The 19,587-nt window shown below is 36.0% G+C and overlaps 1 protein-coding gene across 1 annotated transcript in view; it reads left to right on the top strand.

Moving 5' to 3' along the window:
* Positions 1–16,700: 16,700 nt before the first annotated feature.
* The window catches only part of LOC146167089 (sodium/potassium-transporting ATPase subunit alpha-3-like), a 34,029-nt gene continuing 31,142 nt past the window's right edge, over positions 16,701–19,587 (top strand). The window contains exon 1 of the mRNA XM_083390878.1: positions 16,701–16,828. Coding sequence (XP_083247004.1) covers positions 16,802–16,828 — 27 coding nt within the window. The 5' untranslated portion in view covers positions 16,701–16,801. The remainder of the gene's footprint in view (positions 16,829–19,587) is intronic.

Here is a 19,587-nt window from a genome sequence, read left to right as displayed (position 1 = left end):
TATAATAATATAATAATTGCATTTAAAAATAACATTTGTGTTTTTGTTTGTGTTTTAGACGAAAAAGAAATCAGCGATTGGGGATTCACCATCTTCAAATATATCGCTTGGATTCGTCGCAAAATAAAATTTAAAAACGTACTAAGAGATGTGTTTTTTTTCAGTTGTAACACAAATCACAGCATATAAAAAAACACAAAATATATATTCACCAAAAGAAAAGTAACTAATAAGATTCAAAGTGTTCCAATTATTTTTGTTAACGGTATTGCCCTCATTCCACTTAAAGAAGTTCTATTATGGCCATACCATAATAGTTTTAGGTAAAAATAATTTGAACTCTTCTCAAAGCAACTGATGTGGAAACGCGAAATATTAAAAATATGCATAAAACTTTGGCGAAATGTGGTTAATTATACGATTTTTAAATTAACATTTAGTTTATTGCTTCAAGGCAGTGCGGAAGATATGGTGAGCCTTTGCACAAAGCGTTATATTATTTACAATATATATATTCACCAAAAGAAATGATATATTTTTTATAAGAGGACAAATACGTAAAAATGAAAAAAACATCTACTATATGTGTTTTAGAAAAAAATGTTTATGTCATCTGTCAGGTTGAAGTACGACGGAGGTTTCATTCGAACCCCGCTTTAAATTATGCAGAATAAATTGTTAAACTTAACCTAGCGACAATGTTTTATCCTTTGAAACAAAACATTATTTCTTGCTCCGTCCCCCTTAAGCTGAATAGTAGCAAATTAAACGGTAATTCTCGTCTAATTGGTTTAATTACGTGCAAAAAGTAACTAATTCCATGCAAACGCGCGAGTTTATTCGCTTGCCTTGGTAATTAACAGTAAAAGCTTCAAGGGGCCCATTTTGCGAATGTGCGAACTATCTGTAAATTATCTAACATGGTTTACAGGCCCAAACTTAGCCTTTCTCATAGCTGCACATTTTTGATATTTGATTACGCCCAAAATATGCAGGCATACTTATAAATGACAAACCAAATGTTTTATATTCTGTTACTTCGAATTGATATGCTATATTGCTACAAACAGGGACTTTTGTTTCATTAGTGTTTCACAGCCCTTCATAGCTTGCGGCAACCCTCAGAAATAATAAATAGATTTTGGCACACCTTTTTATAAATAGATTTCGGCACACCATTTTTGTTAGGTAATTTACAAAAGATTTCGCAATATCTCTGGGCAGTCAGTAGGCCTACTCTTAAGCAATAAAAGTGGCACCTCAGGGTGCCACACCACCCCGGTTGGGAACCACTGTGATACAAGTTACTGTAGATCAAAGGTCATTGAACTTAGATCAAAGGTCAAAGACCCTCTAATCAAGTGCTGGTCAGAGGGTTATTTTTTTGCGTCCGGAAGTATGCTTCCTAAAGCACATTTCATAAAAGTAAATTTAACAAAAATGTTGTTGGGTCCAACTATAAAAAAATGTTAATATATATATTATAAAGCTTACTAGATTGTTAAATATTGTTTTACGTTTTTTATGATCCGAATTTTCTTTCGAATAACAAAATCTGCCTGAATCCCAAAAAGCAGACGATTTTGGTTGCACAATAATGATAAAGATAAAACTGGGTACAGAACATAGTAAACTGAAAATCGGTTTATAGGGATGTTACATCTCGTCAGGGTGCCTCGGCACCTCGGTTGGAAAACACTGTTATAATCGTTTTTGCACTAATTCTAGTCGATCGGCTATAACTTCTGTGTTCTGGTTTAAATTGAGCTTGACACAATTTCGCTGAAATCGTGCCCTTCAAGTTTAATTTTCCTTTATTAAATCGGGAATTAATTTTAAATAAATTAAAAAATTCAGCGCGCACACTGTTATGCAATTATGAGACTCGCGTGATATTGCTCATTTTTGTGAAAATGGCAATCAAAAGTCCAACAGCTGCGAGCAGTAGCATAAAAAGTGTTACGAATTTAATGACTTAGGAAATTAGATATAATTAAATAAATTGCGGCACCCCTAATAGCATTTTCTTTTTTTTTTCTTTACACAAAGAGTTATTTCAAGACGCTAACCAATTACTAACGCACTAAAATCAAACTGCCAACGGTTCCCATATATCTCTCGGCAGTCGGTATACCTCTAAGCATTAAACAAGCAGCCCAGAGTGCACCGGTTGGCAACCACTGTGCTTCACGTTATCGTAGATTAGAGGTAACTGAATTTTGACCCTCTGGTCAAATGTAGCCCACAGGGGCTATATTTTTCGACCCGGAGTCTACTACTTCAAGCACAGTTCATAAAAGTAAATCTAACGAAGCTGTTGTCAGGTTCAAAAATGAAAAAAATGCCTTATAAAATATGAATCAGTGTTACATACCTGGTCGTCGTTTGAATGGCTTTTTAATGCCATCTCATCTTTAAAGAGGTAGGCTAAACCTCACCACCTATAACCGCACGGCTAGCTACTTTTTTTACCAAGTGTTTAAGTGTTGATAATTAATTTGGGTGTTTAAGTGTTGATAAACACGTAACACCAAGCAAGACGCTTAGAAAAAGAAATAAATAAAAGGGGCGATCATCAAAGGCATCATTAATGACTAAAAGTCACAAACGGCAAACGAGGCTCCAACCGATAATATCGGATCTACACCGAAACTCAATGCCAAGTGGTGGTATCGGTACTGGTCCGATACTAGAGTGGTATCGATGCAGATCCAATATCAAATTAATTTTAACATTGCGGTCATGGTTTGCGTTCTAAATAATTGCTTTCGACTATTTTCTAAGATTTTAAAATGTTGGTATTATATTGTAATGTTAACCGAAAGACGAAAAAACGGGTAATTTGGTGCTCTTTACATACATATTCGAGTGCGCTTTACATATACATCACAATACAATGCACGCGTCACCATACATTGCACTAGCAGGTATACAAGTCTGTAAAGTAGTGAGAGATGTTCTGCTCCTTCCACGGCCGCCAGCTCAGCTCGTAGACGCGCTGTTGCAGAGATTATTAACTTGATCGCGAACTTCCGCTCTCTGCTTGATCTTCGGGCTGCGATTTTCAGGTGCTCAGCCCACAAGCACCGCGCTTAAGTACTCAGCCGTGAGTTGAGCCCCGGATCTGAGGATTGCTGGTCAGTGGCGCTAACCACTTCGCCATGGCGCCCTTCGCCATCGGTGCTCTTTGACTTAAACGTATGACTTTAAAATGCAGTCTACCATTTAATAAATGTGTTTAATTATGGCATAAGTTTTTTGTCAGACTGACAGACGGAGTAATTCAGCAACAGCGAACAAGGATTCGTCATCTTCAAATAAAATATCGATTTGATTCACGACAAGAATAAAGCGATTCAAAAACGCTTGTTGGTTTACCTTTCTGCTCCTGAAAGAAAGTGCTTAAAATGCTACTATTGGGATTCAGGATTACAGTAATAAATAGCGTCCTGTTGGGTTCATATTTCTTTTCTAGAATTATTACCTCAGTCCTTGCAGTTAATTGTATATTTCATATTTGTAGTAAAACATCAACACTCACTTTACCAAGTTTTCAGGTTTTTGGCCTTTAAAGATAAAGCGAAAGAAACGCTATACCATGTGCCAGGCTTTTTGAAAATAGAGAGTAAGTTAAGCGACCGCTTGGCAGCGATAGAGAGTTAACAGTCTAACGCAGTACCAACAACCTTTTATTACTTGCGGCATACCAACCTAATGTGAAACGGTTGGCGGCACACCCACAAAAATACACCAAAAACAACAACAATAGACACATGCAATACACCGAAAGCGATGGGACGTATTATAATGGTATGGTTTCTGTCATTAGGTGGCGCGTGGACCGACTTAGATGAAGTCGCAAATGTTTACAATGGTAAAGGTACTGAGTCTAGCACCATTGGTCGATAATTCAGTCATTAAGGCCATATTGTCTAGGGCTTCATGCTCTGTTCAATTGCCTTTGTAAACCCACAGGGTGTCACATGTAAGAAAATACCCTAGAGTAATGTTTAGATAACACTAATAAAACGTACCATACACCTATTGCAAAATAAAACTAACTTTAAAAATAGTTAGTTTTCTATTTTAATGCAAAAGCAATCCAATGCTGACTGGATTACTATGTAGAAGATATATATATATATATATTTAATTACAATGACTGAGATTAAAACGTCTTGCAAAAGGCATGAAAGCACAAATGTTTCGACTAAATTTGGAGAAGGTTAACATATTCCACTAAAAGCTCGGGTTTAAAAACAGCAGTACCACAAAATACTACCATATTCGCTCATAAAATACTTGTTTAGATTTGTCCACAACTAGCTGCCCTTAATATGGAATTTCTATTTTATTTACAATTTATAGTTGTGGCAAATGCTTTTTGGTTTTGACCTAAATCCCATTTTTAGTACAAATTTAAAGTTGTAACAGTGTATGTTCAACCTCTCGCTAGCAGTATTTTAGGTAATTACAAATAAAAACCAATTATTTGCAATAATTGAACTGAATTTAAAAAGAACGAAAAGCTTTACAAAACATTTGACGTCAACAGAGCGCGAAAAACACATAATTAAAAACAGTAGATCCATTTTAAAAGATACGAGGTTGCGACTGTTCATCTGATTCTCGCAACGCCTCTAGTGGTGGAAACCATCCCATTAAATGCGCCATTGCGCCCAATTTTACCCCTTTAGATTTTCTTATTGAATGTGTTGAGCGTATTGATAATATCTAATCTTTCGCCGTCCCGCTATTAAATTAAGGTTGGAAAACTTTGCTATAGATAGTTTTTACGGGGAGGTAGTTGATTTGCTTTATACCTGCTTTTGAACAGCGCAAAAACTTAAGCAAAAAAATACCGGGTACAGCACGGTACACCTGGCATAGTCTGGCGGCACAACATTGTAGGCCCACTAGTCTTACGTCAAGTATATATAAACAATCCAAGCACATCGTGATATTAAACATGGAGTACATACTTCGAGTTCCACATTGCGTATCCACGCAGATACACTAATATTTTTTACCTGGCGGGGATTTGGGATACCTGGACCCTGTTCGCGTATTCAGCTTATAATTGTGACATTTCTTGGAAAAAATATATTATTGCCACAGTGAAACCATTTAAACCTAATTTATGTCGGCTTCCTCAAAACTAACCTAAAGATTTTAATTGGGAAGCTTTACATTGTTTACAATTTTGAGATACAACCAATATTTTTATCTTGTGAGACAATTTCCATTAGATTAAATCGCCCCTGAGAGTGAATTAAAGTTTGGTCGATTTTTGTGCAACTACGCCAGATTAGGCGAGAGTAGGCTATTGCCGTAACCAAAACCTGTTTACCGTTGAGAAAGAGGTTGGCTAACCTGTTATTTTCTTCGAGAGTTGTTCGCAAATGTGCAATGGATGTCGAAGTTAAGGAAAAAATACAAGGTGTCTCGCGAAGCGTGAAAAATAGCGGCTATTTTGAAATTCAACTTATTTGAGATTCAAAGTGCGTTACTCATTGAATCAATTTCAAGATATGATTTTCAAACTCTACTTAGTCTACACCAAAGGGAAAGGGAATTTAACCATACGCTTAAAACCCATGAAGTAGCATTGTGTTAATGTGTTATAGTCTTGACAACTGTTTCGAAAAACAAATTAAGCATATAATAGAAAGCACATGCTAGGTTGCATTTTTCGAATATTATCAAAAGCCCTCTGTACTCTAATCAGCCATTCCAAAGTTTACAATTTTCAGGACTTCGACCGGCTTCAGAAATTATAGGAAGGATGTAATAATTGTAATATCTATCTTTTTACAGGTAAAGCGTTCCTTTAAAATTTTACTTATCAGAAAGCCGTTTCGGCAGCAGTTCTTTCGCCGGAACGCCGTTTTGGCTTACTTTTACTGTTGTAGCTTGCGCATTTTTATGTTTATTTAGGACTGACATTTTTGAACTACTCTAATATGTGCAGATTTAGGGTGTGTGCGTTTAGTGCAAAAATACCCGCTTTCCTAACTGGGTGCACATTTGTTTTGGTAATTTCCAGAACACCTGACCATCAATGTTCCTTTTCTGCTTTAAATGCCTGATGTGCAAGTGTCCCTTTTAGACGGGGAAATACAAAAAATTGAAAGACCCTCGCCGCGCTAATTGTCAGACAACTGTGCTCTGACTAAAACGCCACATCCATTTCGGCCGGAAATTGGATTCGAAGTTGCGTTCGCCTTAAAATATATTAGAAAATTTATTTCGGGGTTAAATTAAAAGCCAAAGAAAGATGTTTGGCATCTTGCACATCTTGAAATTAAAAACTACGCGTCCACAAGTAAGCCTTTACAACGTTGCTAATTGCCGCTGGAATAATTACTATTTATAAATTTTTTGCTCTATGAGTAAGAAATGCGTTGGCAATTATATAACAATCGCTTGCAAGCATTTACCAAATACGGCAGTGAATATAATGATTAGGGGAATTTTGAAACAGCGTTATATAACTGTACGCCTTAATAGAAACATAAAGCTCACGATCTAATAACAAAGCTAATTAATATTGCAAACATACATAATCCCGAAAACAAGTAATGTATAAAAGAGAGCAGTGCCGGAACGAATCTTCACTTGATTTTGTTGCAACTCAAAAGACATCAAGGTAAATATTGAGATCCACTTCGAAGGTTCTACCGGTGCAGTACACCGCAAACCCGCGAAATGTACTTAGATTTGAATACTTAGATTTTTTTCAGTTATTAGGTTAAACCAATTGGGGGCGAATAACAATATTCTAGTTATGGTCTTTTTGTATAAAATGCTTTCGTTTGTTAATTGAGAACTTCTTAGATATTTTTTTTTAGTTTTACCGAATATTATTCCTTGTCCAACGGCGTTTTTAGCAAGAGGTGCTTCAATTAAACCTTTAGCATAGAAGGCGAACCAAAGGATTTTTTAGCAAAACCGCGAAGTTAAAAGATAGTTAAACCGTAAAAAATCCGGTCAGTAAGTGACCTTTGGTGGGACTAAATTAATGAATCTTGCTTTTGTTGATTACTAAATCTCGGTACACCCTTATTAGCTATACTAACTCATTAGGATGTAGGTTAAAAAGTCTTACTGATAAGTTAATAAATGGCTGGGGTAAGTCACTGAGTTTTACTTGTATAAGTCACCAAATTTTGCTGCTTTACAACACAATTTAGCTAGAAATGGTCACTAAATATTGCTTTTGTTAGTCACTACATTTTACTGGTGTAACAAATCATGTTGATTGTGACTACCAAATCTTGCTAGTACACTTAGTTTAACTATAGTGATTATCATTAAATCTTCTTGTTGTAAATCCCCAAACTTCGCGGGTGTTTTGTTTCAGATGAACAAGTTCCTTCTCATCGCACTTCTTTTGGCCCTTGTCCTCATTACAGCGGAGACAGGTGAAGCCTACTACCACAAGCGTCGCTACGGTCGCTTCCGCTTCCGTCGCATCCGTCGCATCCGTCGCGGACGTCGTTGCTTCGGTGATGAAGAAGAAGAAAATCCTGGTGAAAATGAGGATGAAGAAGGTAAGTGTTCCTAGTTCAAAACAAGTAACAAATTTTGAACGTTTGGAATATATCTTTCTTAATTTTCAAAATCTTGAAAAAAGGAAAACATCATTTTATTTTCAACATCTTAAAAAATGAACAAAAATATTTTTAAAACGTTCACAAAATCACAAAATGCTACCTATACGTCTATAAGGGCGTGAATGTTTTTACCACGTCTAACTAAAACGTTAAGCCAGGGGTGTCCAACAAGTGGCACGCGTCCTAATAAAAAATGGCACGCAAGCCTTCCCCAAAAAATATTAATTTTTTTATTTAGCCAATTGCCAAAAAAGCTCAATTTGTTATTCAGCCAATTGTCAGAAAGTACTAAGTTTGTTATACAGCCAATTGCCATTGTAGACACTTTGATGTAGTGATTTCTACTAGACATTTTTTTTAGTTTAAAATAAACGTTCTTATTTTTGGTAAAAATGCGCTTTTATGATTAAAAAGAATTGGTTCGGTTACGAAACTTTGGCACGGGAAGAAGTTACAACATAAAAATTGGCACGCCGGCATGTTTGAGTTGGACACCCCTGCGTTAAGCCAATTACGTTAAACCAATTTTCTTCTAGAAAAACTTTACGCTTGAATACTCGAGTAAATTACTGGATCAGAAGTTAATTTAAAAGAAAAATACATTTTTCTTAGGCGAAATATCAGTTTCTTAATTTCGCAAATTAAGTAAAACATTCATGAACGAATTGTGTATATTCTGAGATCAAGCTCTTCTAAAGTAAAATGGTACAACAATAAACTGGCAAAAATAACTAAATATTTTATACTATAGATGGAATGGATTAGCAGTAAAGCAGGTAAGTTGATTTATTATCGTATAACATAATATCTAATTACTTTCAAACCATAGGTTGACTTATACATAAATCGCCATATTTATGGAAAACATGTTGTTGTACAACTGCAATGCTCACGTCCGCCTGTGATTCAATAATTAACTTAAAATTCCATCTAACATTGTTTAATGAGTTTCTTCTTATATTGAATTACTACTTTGAGGTCCCATAAAGAAGCAAAACGGATTTATATATCAGTGATATAATTTTAATTACACTTAGGCTTTAACTTAATGCCTCAAAACACAGTGTATCATCGGATAAATCTGTTTAAAGTTGGGTTAAGTTGTAAAATATTTGTTGTCAGCCGGACAGGCGGAGTAAGCCAGCAACAGCGAAAGAGGATTCACCATCTTCAAATATATATATCGCTTTGATTTGCGGCAAGAATAAAAAAATAAATCTGTAGTCAGAAACTCTTGGTGATTTTTCTTTCTTGAACTAGAAAAAATTAAGAATTTTGGGCGAATCCGAAGATTAATTTTTTTGGTGTGACGTCACAAAATTACGTCAAATAAGTGACGTAATTTTTAATAAAAAGACCGAAAGTATTCGCGTGAATCGTGAAAAAATATCGTTGTAAAGTTATGAGGCGCACATGGCCTTTAAGCTAAACCGATTTAAACAAAGTGAGCTAAGACATACTAGAAACATAATTTAGATTTGTCTAAGTAAACAAAACTAGTTTGGAAAAGTGTCCCACCCCAACAATAGTAGATCGTATAGTTAGCATAATTAATTTGAAGTTAGCGGGTTGTTTTAGCTTTTAAACACAAAATCAAGAAATTCATAACAAAGTTTCCCAGTTGGTCATAATAAAAAAGTGAATTACAGTTACCGCTAGGTAACTATAAAGAGTTAGAAACAAGTGTAATTCATAGTACGTCCAAAATAATTCAAACTTAAGAGTGATTTTGAACTTTGAACACAATAACATAACCTATAGAGTATACACATACACAGCACGCAGATATACGGCTAAAAACAACTAAATATGACTGTAATTTTGTGTTTACACTGATTTGTTTTCTACTTTTGGATGGCTGGGATGCCTTTAAACCTAAATTGTTAAGAATTTTGTAAAGCTTTATAATTAACATTATTCAGACTTGAACGTTACACCAACTTTTGTTTCTGCTGATCAGGCATTCAAGAGTTGGCAAACCTCTTAGCACATTTGTGGAGTTGTAGTTCATAGAGCTGCATTGATTTGATTAAAATCTGGTCAGTTTTTGTGCAACACGTCTGACTTGGCGAGAGCAGACATCAGATATTTTGAAAACACGTAGCCTATACCCACTTGTTGTTGTTTGATACTTTGAAGCGGCCACGTCACATTCTTCCTTCATAACATTGGGCAAAGTAGGCTAACGAGGGGATTTAAATAAAAAAACATGTCAGGTCAGAATGAAATACTTTAAGAGATTAAAAACATCAAAACAAGTATAACTCTCTTTATCAATTTGAATGTTTATCTTCAATGGATGTGCCGCAATTTGTGATCCCTAGGATAAACTTCAAATACTTTCCGGCGGGGTCCCACATTTCATGTTGCGATAAAAAATGCTATTTCAAAGCGCATTTATTTTCGTTGTATATAATCGAGCCTTATAGATTTATGACGTCGTTATTTACGTAATTTCGTGACGTAAACCACAAACGAAACAGCTCCGTTAGACGAGGCAGATCACAGAACGAGTTCAAAAGTTCGTCCAGTTGCTGGGAGAGGATATTGGATTTCAACACTGCTGGGTTCCGCACCACGCCAGGTGAGAACCAATTAACAGCTCCTCGTTTTCCATACAAGTAACGTGCCCGATTGCTGTGCTAGGCTATAACTAGTTGGGGACAGTTAGCGTTTGGCGGCATTCAGCAGTAGTTCAGGTTATAGAAGAAGTATTTCTATCTGTAATCGTCGCGTTGTATAGACAGCAAGTACCAAGCAATATCCTGGTTATGATAAGGGCATTGCAAATAGGTAGGCTTGTCCGATATTATCACATTGGAGACCGCATTCTAACTGCTAAGGTAAATTTGTAAGGAAATGGGAAATTGGCAAAAAAGCCTATCGAGCGTCAAAGCATATTTTAGACGAATAACGTGGGAACAATAGCCTTTACACATTTTAAATTTAGTGATTTTCCTGTTTACCATAGCAATGATATCATTTGGTATTAGATCATACCGTCATACTTTTTGCCAAAATATAAAAGTATTGAAAATAAAATACACACAGTTTGACGTTCCTAAGTGTAATTAAAGATTTATGATAATATCCGCTGCCATCACTACTCGTCCGATACTAGGTTGATATCGGTGCCGATCCGATACAAAATTGAATTTTAATTTGCGATCAAGCTCAGCGCATTTTATACTGAAAAATATGTTTAAAACTTGTAGCTTTAGTTTTATCCGTACAGCAGTACAAGGTAGCCGCTACTACTTTGTTGCGAACGCCTTTAATAAAACATCGTGGAACAATGGGTCCTCTTCATCACCGACTTTGTAAGTTCCTAGATGTTTATACCGCAGCGGTCACAAACTGTTGTCACGCGTAAACTAATAGTGCTTTTAGCCGTGTCCAGCCCTGTCAGGTTTAGCGAAAATTTGACGATTAACCATCAAATATTTATAAGACGTAAAGGCGTCCTCGAATGAATGGACGGATAAAAAAAAAGAGACAGACGGTTAAATATTGCCGAGTATAGGTGCTTATGTGGCTTATGAAAGGGGTCAGAAATTAGTACGCAAATATTTCGGGTCGAGCATTTACCGAAAGCTTTTAACGCGGTTTTTAATTTAATTTATAATTTTGAAGAAGTAGTTATAGTTTGGCCTTGCCAAAGTCTTTCGCGCGGTATAAAGTAGGCTATATTTTTGGAAAATGATTAGGAGGTTTTGCGGTGCGTTAGAATACGACACTTACATGACATTTATCTAACTTAATAAAAGTATGTGACCACTAAATTGAATATACTAATAAGTGAACGTCGTTCAAAAATTTGTATAATTTTTAGCCTATTTATAAAATAAAGCCTTTCCCACTTTTGAGAAGCTTCTTTTCCAGAAGAACAAACATTGCTATCTAAAAAGAATCCTATACCAAAGTTACGTAGTAACGTGACGTCACAAGCTACGTAATAAGTCAAAACTTGAGGCTTTTCTATATTATAGCCCCTTAAGGGTGAAGTTGTTTCAACATAGGGATGAAACACGCAACAAACATAATTCAGATTCGCGACAAATTTTTGCACCTATACTTTGCTAAAATATGCGAATTATACATTTTTTCGGGAGGGGTGTATGGATCCTCCCCTGTTTTATCCATACATTTACATTTTTTTTAATTTTTACGGATTAATGAAAATCATTTCGGGCCGAAAGAGGCGGCGAAAAGCAATCACCGACGCTTCCACTTAACCTTGAAATCTCTGCAGCAGCGGCAAGGACGAAGTTTGATTCATTTCCCTAATGTGCGATCGCAGTTAAGACGGCGACGAGCTTTAGTCAAGAGCCCGCCTACAGCAGTTCTAAAGCACTCTCTCGCCTAATCTCCTTACGTCGGGATCCGTGGCCCGTAAAGACTTGCAAACCCGCTTTTCGTCGTTTTCGTTCGGTGTAATTGCGCTCGGACGTAAATCGTCCCGATCGAAGAATATCGATTCCCGGGCCTCGCCCTGGTCTTGTGGCCCTGGCACGCAGTGACAAACCACAATTGCCAACGCCGGGCCTTGTCCATCGATTTCCGCTGCCAGCAGTTAGCCTTCACCTGCTTCCATAGTCGTTGGTTGGCTTGCATTTTTTAAGTGGCGAGAAGTTTAGAGATGTTGGCGGTTTTAGTTGGCAATTGCTTGGAGTCGCAGTTAAACTGTGCGCGAAACCTATGGAAGTTAGTTGTTAATTAGAATTCATTACTTCCCTTTCGTCGATTAACCGAAATTGCGTTGAGCGTAAGTTTATAAATGTTGGCGGGTACAGTTCGCGGGTATAGTTGCAGGGACTTTTTTTTTTCTTTCTAGTAAAACGTTGCGTAAACCTACGGAACTTGGTAATAGTTTCCTAAATTGTAAGGTCAATTTTACTAATTTCGTAGATCGATATTCTTGTAGTTGAGTACTCTAAAGCTAGCCGTAAGTTTTCATGTTGCTGAGGCTTTTGCAAGTAATCCCACGTATTACGATAGGCGAAGCTAGATTTAAGTAATAGTATGGGCCATTTTTTATTTTTTACCTATTATTCACCGATTTACCAGCACCCGATTTAATCGATTGTAAAAAAACGATCGGCAAAATCCAAGGATATTTAAAAGTTGTTTACGCCATTTATAAAGTATATTTTTTTTTTTATATAATACCGAAACTCAAAAGTCTAGCTAAATGTGCGGAACCGGTAGTACGTGACATTACATTGCATTGTATTTAAATGATAAGCGAAGACACTATGCAGTTACGTTTTGCGCGATTTTAAGGCGTTTTTGCGATCGATTTACCCACTACAGTTAGTTACTACAGAGGTTACCTCGGCGTCATCAAAATGAAAAGCGCAAACGTGGCAGCGCGCAGTAGAAATGCAAGTGTGTAATAACGAATTTGCGAGAACCTAATTTGAAAAGTAGCTTGTATAGTATTAAAATTCACAAAACTTAAAAAAACAGATTTCGCAATGTTTTAAAGCTAGTTTCATTCTGCTCATTTATCGATTTTTGCTGCAGTTGGTTGCTGCAAAGGCGAAGAGAAAACAGACAGACGCATCAAAAGCTGTTGGTACACATATGGTAGATAAATGAACCTTAACATGAAAGAAATGCAATATATTTTTGCGTTGAAAGTACGAAATGATTCTTCAGCGAAATTTCGAAAAAGCGAAATTATTAAGTTATAGTTTTACATCTGATCACACAGATCACTTCGTTTCTGTAAGTTGACTGTTGTATCATTAGGTAACTTAGCGGTTAGGATTTAAACTAGATTGATGTTGGTTCAATGGTAAAAAAATGAAAACAGATCTACAAATTAAGTACGAAAAACATAACTTCCTAAAATTTCTTCAAAGTTTGCGCGGTATGTGGGAACTTTTTTCTTACAATGTATTTGGATTATAGTCAAGGTTGTGAGTTCGAATCTCTCTCAGACTATTCGTTTCCAGTCTCCAATGACTTGGTAGTAAATCCTTTTTTTTAGTTTTGGTAAGCCTATAACAAGGCGGACCAACACATGACTGATATCTTGAGTTTATAAATGTCAACGCATACTAGTATTTTTAAAATAGTCGTTAAAATAGTGCTTAGGATTAATGTATGTCGCTTGCTCTTTTTTGAGTTTTTAGATATGGTGTCTTTACAGTCTGGATATTTGATTTTTCAAGCCAACCAAAGTTTTTAAATATGCTCTGTTGCGCATATAGAAGTTTAAACACACAAAAACACCATTAAAACAATTCGAGTCCAACTCCGAAGTCTGACTCCGGCCTAGAAAATAGAGTCGAACTCCGGCCTATAGAAGATAGTACACTATATGGCTCATGCTATTGTACCTTTACAATTTACAATGCACGGCCTAATTGATTCCGAGATTTCATAAGCGCACATCGGGCCCATGGAATCGAGCCTATAGTCTTACATATGAGTCAACTTAGCAATGATGAAAGTAACCAGTAACGGTACTGAACGGCGTTCTGGTAAAAACAATTTGTGCCGGCAAAAAACGATAAAAAAGGTTCTGGTTTACCAGGTCATGACCCTTTTTAACAGGCTATCCCATCTCATTGTATAGATTTAAACAAAGATTCCATTTGGTTAACTGTGCGCAAAAATTTTCGTCGTTCCAGAAAAATTAATCTTCTTCCAGCACTGGTCCATAGCCATGAGTCCCACTCAAAGACAAACAAACCAGTGTCGAGTCATCAGTCCGGCTCCGCCTCTACAGCTCTGATTCAAACACTTTCGCGCATCCATCACCTTGTAGTCACATAGCCATTTATGGCGTAAAATCGGTTGAATTCGTATTTATGCTGTAAGTTATAATAATAATTTAAATACAATTATTTTAAAAACAGAGCTTAGGTGTTCTTATTTATTGCAAGTTTGTGCAAATAGAGTCACCAGCTTTCTGACGTTTTTCCACAATATTCACCGACTTTCTTTGAGGTAAGACGTATTACAAAATATAAAGTAGAGTAAACCTCTTTTGCAACAAGAAAATGACGTGTAGCGTTACGCCACAGTTCGTTGTGGCTTTTCAAAGGGTTGTTATTTCGGGTATAGTTTGTCACAAATGACACAACAAACGCGGAAAGCGTAAGCTACAAGTCCGATTTATTTAGTATCTCAGTAGTCTTTCGATAGGCAAACTGCTCATACAATTACCGTATCTATTTTGACGGAAGGACATTAAAGCATCAGGTCTATCTTTTTTAGCAAACAACTGCACAAAAGCCACCAAACGGCCGACTATTATTTACAGTTGTAAAAAATAATTTGCAAAATTGATGATTTCCAATTTGAGTCATTTTCAGGAAGAAGCAAATTAAGTCCTAGTCATGTTTATTATTAAGGAAAATCGGGGCAAAACGAGCCTCTCACTTTAAAAAAATGAAAATTGCTAGCCCCACCCTAGGTTTGGTAAAATTTACTAACTTCTAAAAAGTGTTATTTGGAAAAAAATTAGGCAGATATAATTTTCAACCAACCAGTTTAGGGGGAATGTGTTTTCGATAAGGTTAATATAATGACAGGATTTACGAACGTTTGGCGGCATATAAATTGTCGGTATTTAAACCTGAATGTGGAAATTTGTTTTGCAACTGAATGTAAACCGAAAGACGAAACTGAGTTATAGTAGAACCTACCAAAATCTTGCATGCCTGACTTGGAGGTCTGTTTCGCCCTGTAGATGTATGCTTTTTAGTTTTAGCCTACTTTTTAGCACAAGCATAACCTACTGGAAGACATTTCAGTTGTTCCACTGCCTTTTAAAAAATATTTTGCGAAAATCAGAAAAAAAAGATTTCTCAGTCCGGTGTATGTTTTACATTGTTTTCCTTTACTTCAGTCAAGTGTAATTCTTAGTCATTTCCGAATCAATTCAAGGCCAAGTCATGGCATTAAAAATAACTGCTGAACTATTTAAGTAGTAATATTACCCCATTTCAAGCAATATTTTAGCACAACACTAAAAACAACACAAATGGAAAGCAACCGTTTTAGGTCTAAAAATTGAGGTAAATAATAATCAAATTTTTACAGAATCTTAAGTGTTTCGGTTACTAATGGCAATTACAACTTTAATTTTAACAACTTCAAGGCGAAAAAAGTCATTACGACGTTGATTGCTCGGATTTAACCCAATTTCAAAACTAGAACTGTTTCATCGAATTTTAATTTTTTTGGTTTTATCGAGATTTTCTCACCAGCTAACGTGTAAGAAAAGTTGGAATCCACTGCATTAAGATCTGCAACGTTAAAACTACGATAGTAGCAGAGCACATTATAGTTATTATGATGCTTTTATGCCTTGTTCACACGAGAGGCTTTTTACAGTTCAAAATGATTATTTTTTTAAATATGTTCTGCGAAAAAAAAAATGGCTTTTAATAGGTTTAATATGTGCCTAAACCTATACCTAAACTAAGTTTAAAACGTTGTAACACGAAAACACGTCATATTTAATTCGCCTAAGCCCTAAATAATGCTTTTCTGGCTTTTTTTAATTTGAATAATAAGCCTATAATAACACCAAAACTTGATATTTATTTGACATTTTTAAGAGTCAAATGTGTTTATTAGAGTCAAATGTGGTAGGGTAGGCTAGGCTAATAATTACAGTTTTAGGCATATACCACGCAGCACGATTATTTATTTAAATGACCTTTCTTGAAATGAATCACAAATAACTATTGTGCAAAATGTATAATTAATCTCTTTGGTAACAACTCCTGGCCCTGGGTACTTTATTGCAGCGACAGGTAAAAGTTTTTTCACACGGCTAAAACGTTGCTTACAGGCAAATAAAATATTTTTTTTATTATATCTTCGCCCAATTAAATTTTATGTAAACAAATCCGTAATCCGTCGTAATCCGACGGCGCACAACACGGCGACCCCGTAGAGGTGCAATTAATTTTGAATTTACCATTGTACGCTGCTGCAATATTCTAAAATTAACCGCCAGAGGCAAAAATGCCGCAACACTGAATGAAGGCGCGCAGAGCGAAAAAGAGAAAAAAATAAAACCGGGCGTCTCCATTCGCTGTAGCGAAAATTCGATTTCCACTCCTTGGCTCGTGACTTTGGTTTGAGGCAGCTTGGCCAGTCGTAGAAGAAACTTATTTTGTGAATTTTCGCCGATTAAAAGTAGACGCAATTTGCAAAACATGGCGGACCAGCAGCGCGTTGAAGAGGTGAGTTATGACGTAATTTAAACTGCCACGATTTCGCGAAAGTATGCATGCTTTAAGGACGAATTCTGTTTCAATCGAAATGATAAAAAAGCACAAAAACAACCTTTATTTTATCTTTAAAAATGCCCTTGAATATATGAAGTTTATCTGAAAAGATAAGTAAAATTTGAAACCAACTTAATGCAATGAATTGGTTTGCCTAATTAGCAGTTAGTTAGTATACGAACTAGCGCATTACAAATCATCAAGCACGTGTTGCGCAAGCCTGGTGGGCGACTAAATAAACAGAGCGCCAAAGGCACAGGCCTGGTTAATAATTTTCAACTGTTTTTGTGTTTGCAAAGAATCTGGCACACGATTTTTGTGGGACGAATTTTCATTTGTTAACAGATGTGTTAAAACCTTTTGAATAGTTATGTTTATTTTTCTTTATGACGTGAAACATGACATTGAACTTTGGATTTTTCAGCAGTTTCCTGTTTTAGTATAACTGATAACTGCTTTAACGGAAACCTTTTTGGATTCATATTTCATTGCCAACAAGTTGATGCATTAAAATGTAATAAATTTTCAGATGTGGGCAACATTCACTTTTTCTTTTTACTGCTTCTGTTATTGTTTTTTGCTTTGCAACCCCAAAATGTAGTTTTGTTCATCAAAGTGTTCATCCAGACTTGTATAAGTCTTTTATTTTTAGACTGTATAGTAGTACAACAAGACAGTAATACTAAATTCTGCACTCAAAGATTTTGTATGTTACAAATAAAATACCTAGTAAAAAGTTGTAAAATCATGTGAAGAATACACATTCAACGCAGTACGCTGTTAATTTTTCAAAACTTAACTAGATCTAATTCATATCCTGCCTAAAATATTTTCAAAGGGAAAAATCTTTAACATTCTGAAGTTTTTTTTAAAGTTTTTTTTTTAAAACTTACAAAACTGAAGGTGCTACAAAACTGAAGGTGCTGGTCTGGAATCCTTTCATGGTTTGGGTTTGTCAAGTATTATTGTTATATTTATTGTCTTACTCTAACTAAAAAAAGTGGTAGGATTTTAGACCAGCACCATAATAAATTATAAAATTCGAATGTTATTGTTTTTTATATAAGCAACTTTTTTAGGAGTTCAAAGCACTTGTCTAATACCCTCTATTTCATACGACTGAATAATTTAAACTAAAATAATATTTTTTTAATGTTGACAATAACATTGTCTTGTGAAGTGATATACTGATATATATAAACAGTAAGTTTTATGTGCTGTCTAAATTTAACAACCATCTATTGAAACAAAATTTATATCAATCATATAAAGTTCATTTGACTTGAAACTTTGAGTTTTCAGTTATTTATCACAAGTTACATCTTTGAAAATATATAAAAAGCAAGGTCATGTCATTTATAGTTTTTGTAAAATTGGTGTGATATAATTTTGAAGTTGAAATACTGGTGTGCATTTAACCATTATTTTACGATAACTGAAACTACTACTTGAAATTGTATTTTTGTTTTTAATTCTGATTGTCGGTTTGTTGTGTGTTGGAAAAGCCAACAAATATGTATTTAGCAGGGCTGTATACATTGGTATTTATTTTGATATATAATATATATATAAACTTGATAGTACTTTTAATAAATATTAAGGGTATAATATTCGATTTAAACAAACTTTTTTTTGCTCACAACCTTATCGACAGAATGTCATGCCATCGTCTTTGATATTTTATTAAATTTAAAACCTGTGTAATGTATGTCAAAGTTTGATGGTGGTACAGATTGTAGTTGAATGAAACTTGTGAATTTTGTCCTTCATGATTTGATCTGGTATGTGCAGCCCTATGTATGAGTTGAGCAGCAGCTTTCAATTTTAGATTTCCTTAAATGTATATCCTGTAACCTAACACCACGCAAGCATAGAGCACTGCTGCCATTTGGCCTAGTCTACAACACCTGCAGCGCCCGTTATACAAAAAGTTTCAGTTGCGTTCTTAAATTAAAACCAACGAAATAATCACACCAGAAGTCCGAGATGCGTTTCGACCTGGTTGGACAAGAGCGTGTGGTGGTCATAGATCAAAAACCAGGGCCCTGACACATGCACACAGAGAAAAACCGGCGAGCGGGCGATCGTGCAGATCTCGCCTTGAAAACGCTGGCTTGCTGCTGGTAAAATTCCATCAATCAATTGCGATTGCGTAAAAAGGAACGGGGTATGCGGCTATGAGTGCAACCGGCGTGCCGCAGCTTGGGATAGGAGAGAGAGAGAGAAAGGCCCCGGCCCCGTTTGCGCAGTGAAGTGGAAATTTACAAGCCGGCCTCCGCGATCATTGGCCGGTTCAGGGTCTAGCTGCCGCCGCCTGTCGAACTACGCGTTTTTTCCATATCGTCACTCGGGTCAATAACACGCCGGCCGCCGCGTCACGCTTCGACGATTCTCTCGTCACGTCGGCGCGCGCGCGCGCGCGCATTTAATGGTGGCGAGCAGGTGAATGCGCAAAGTGAAACGTTCCCTATCACAGCCGATTACCTGAAGCGTTACCAGGGTGTCCCCGTTTAAGGAGCAATCAAGCGTTGTGCTTTCACGGCCAGTGCCTTAAATAAATTGACAAGTTTTTTTTCGTACAAAGGGACCATAGAAACTCGGGACAGTAGCAATAACGTGTCTTTCATGGCTTTTTTTGAAAAGAGTTTAAAATTTTTTTTTGCTTGAAAGCACACATTTGTTTTGTTGCCGGCCGTCTTACAATTGTTTATTTA

Source organism: Ascidiella aspersa, chromosome 1 (genome assembly GCF_963924565.1).
Source record: "Ascidiella aspersa chromosome 1, kaAscAspe10.2, whole genome shotgun sequence".
Classification (NCBI taxonomy): domain Eukaryota; kingdom Metazoa; phylum Chordata; class Ascidiacea; order Phlebobranchia; family Ascidiidae; genus Ascidiella; species Ascidiella aspersa.
Note: the sequence above shows the minus strand (reverse complement) of the source record. Positions and strands in the feature narration are given on the sequence as shown.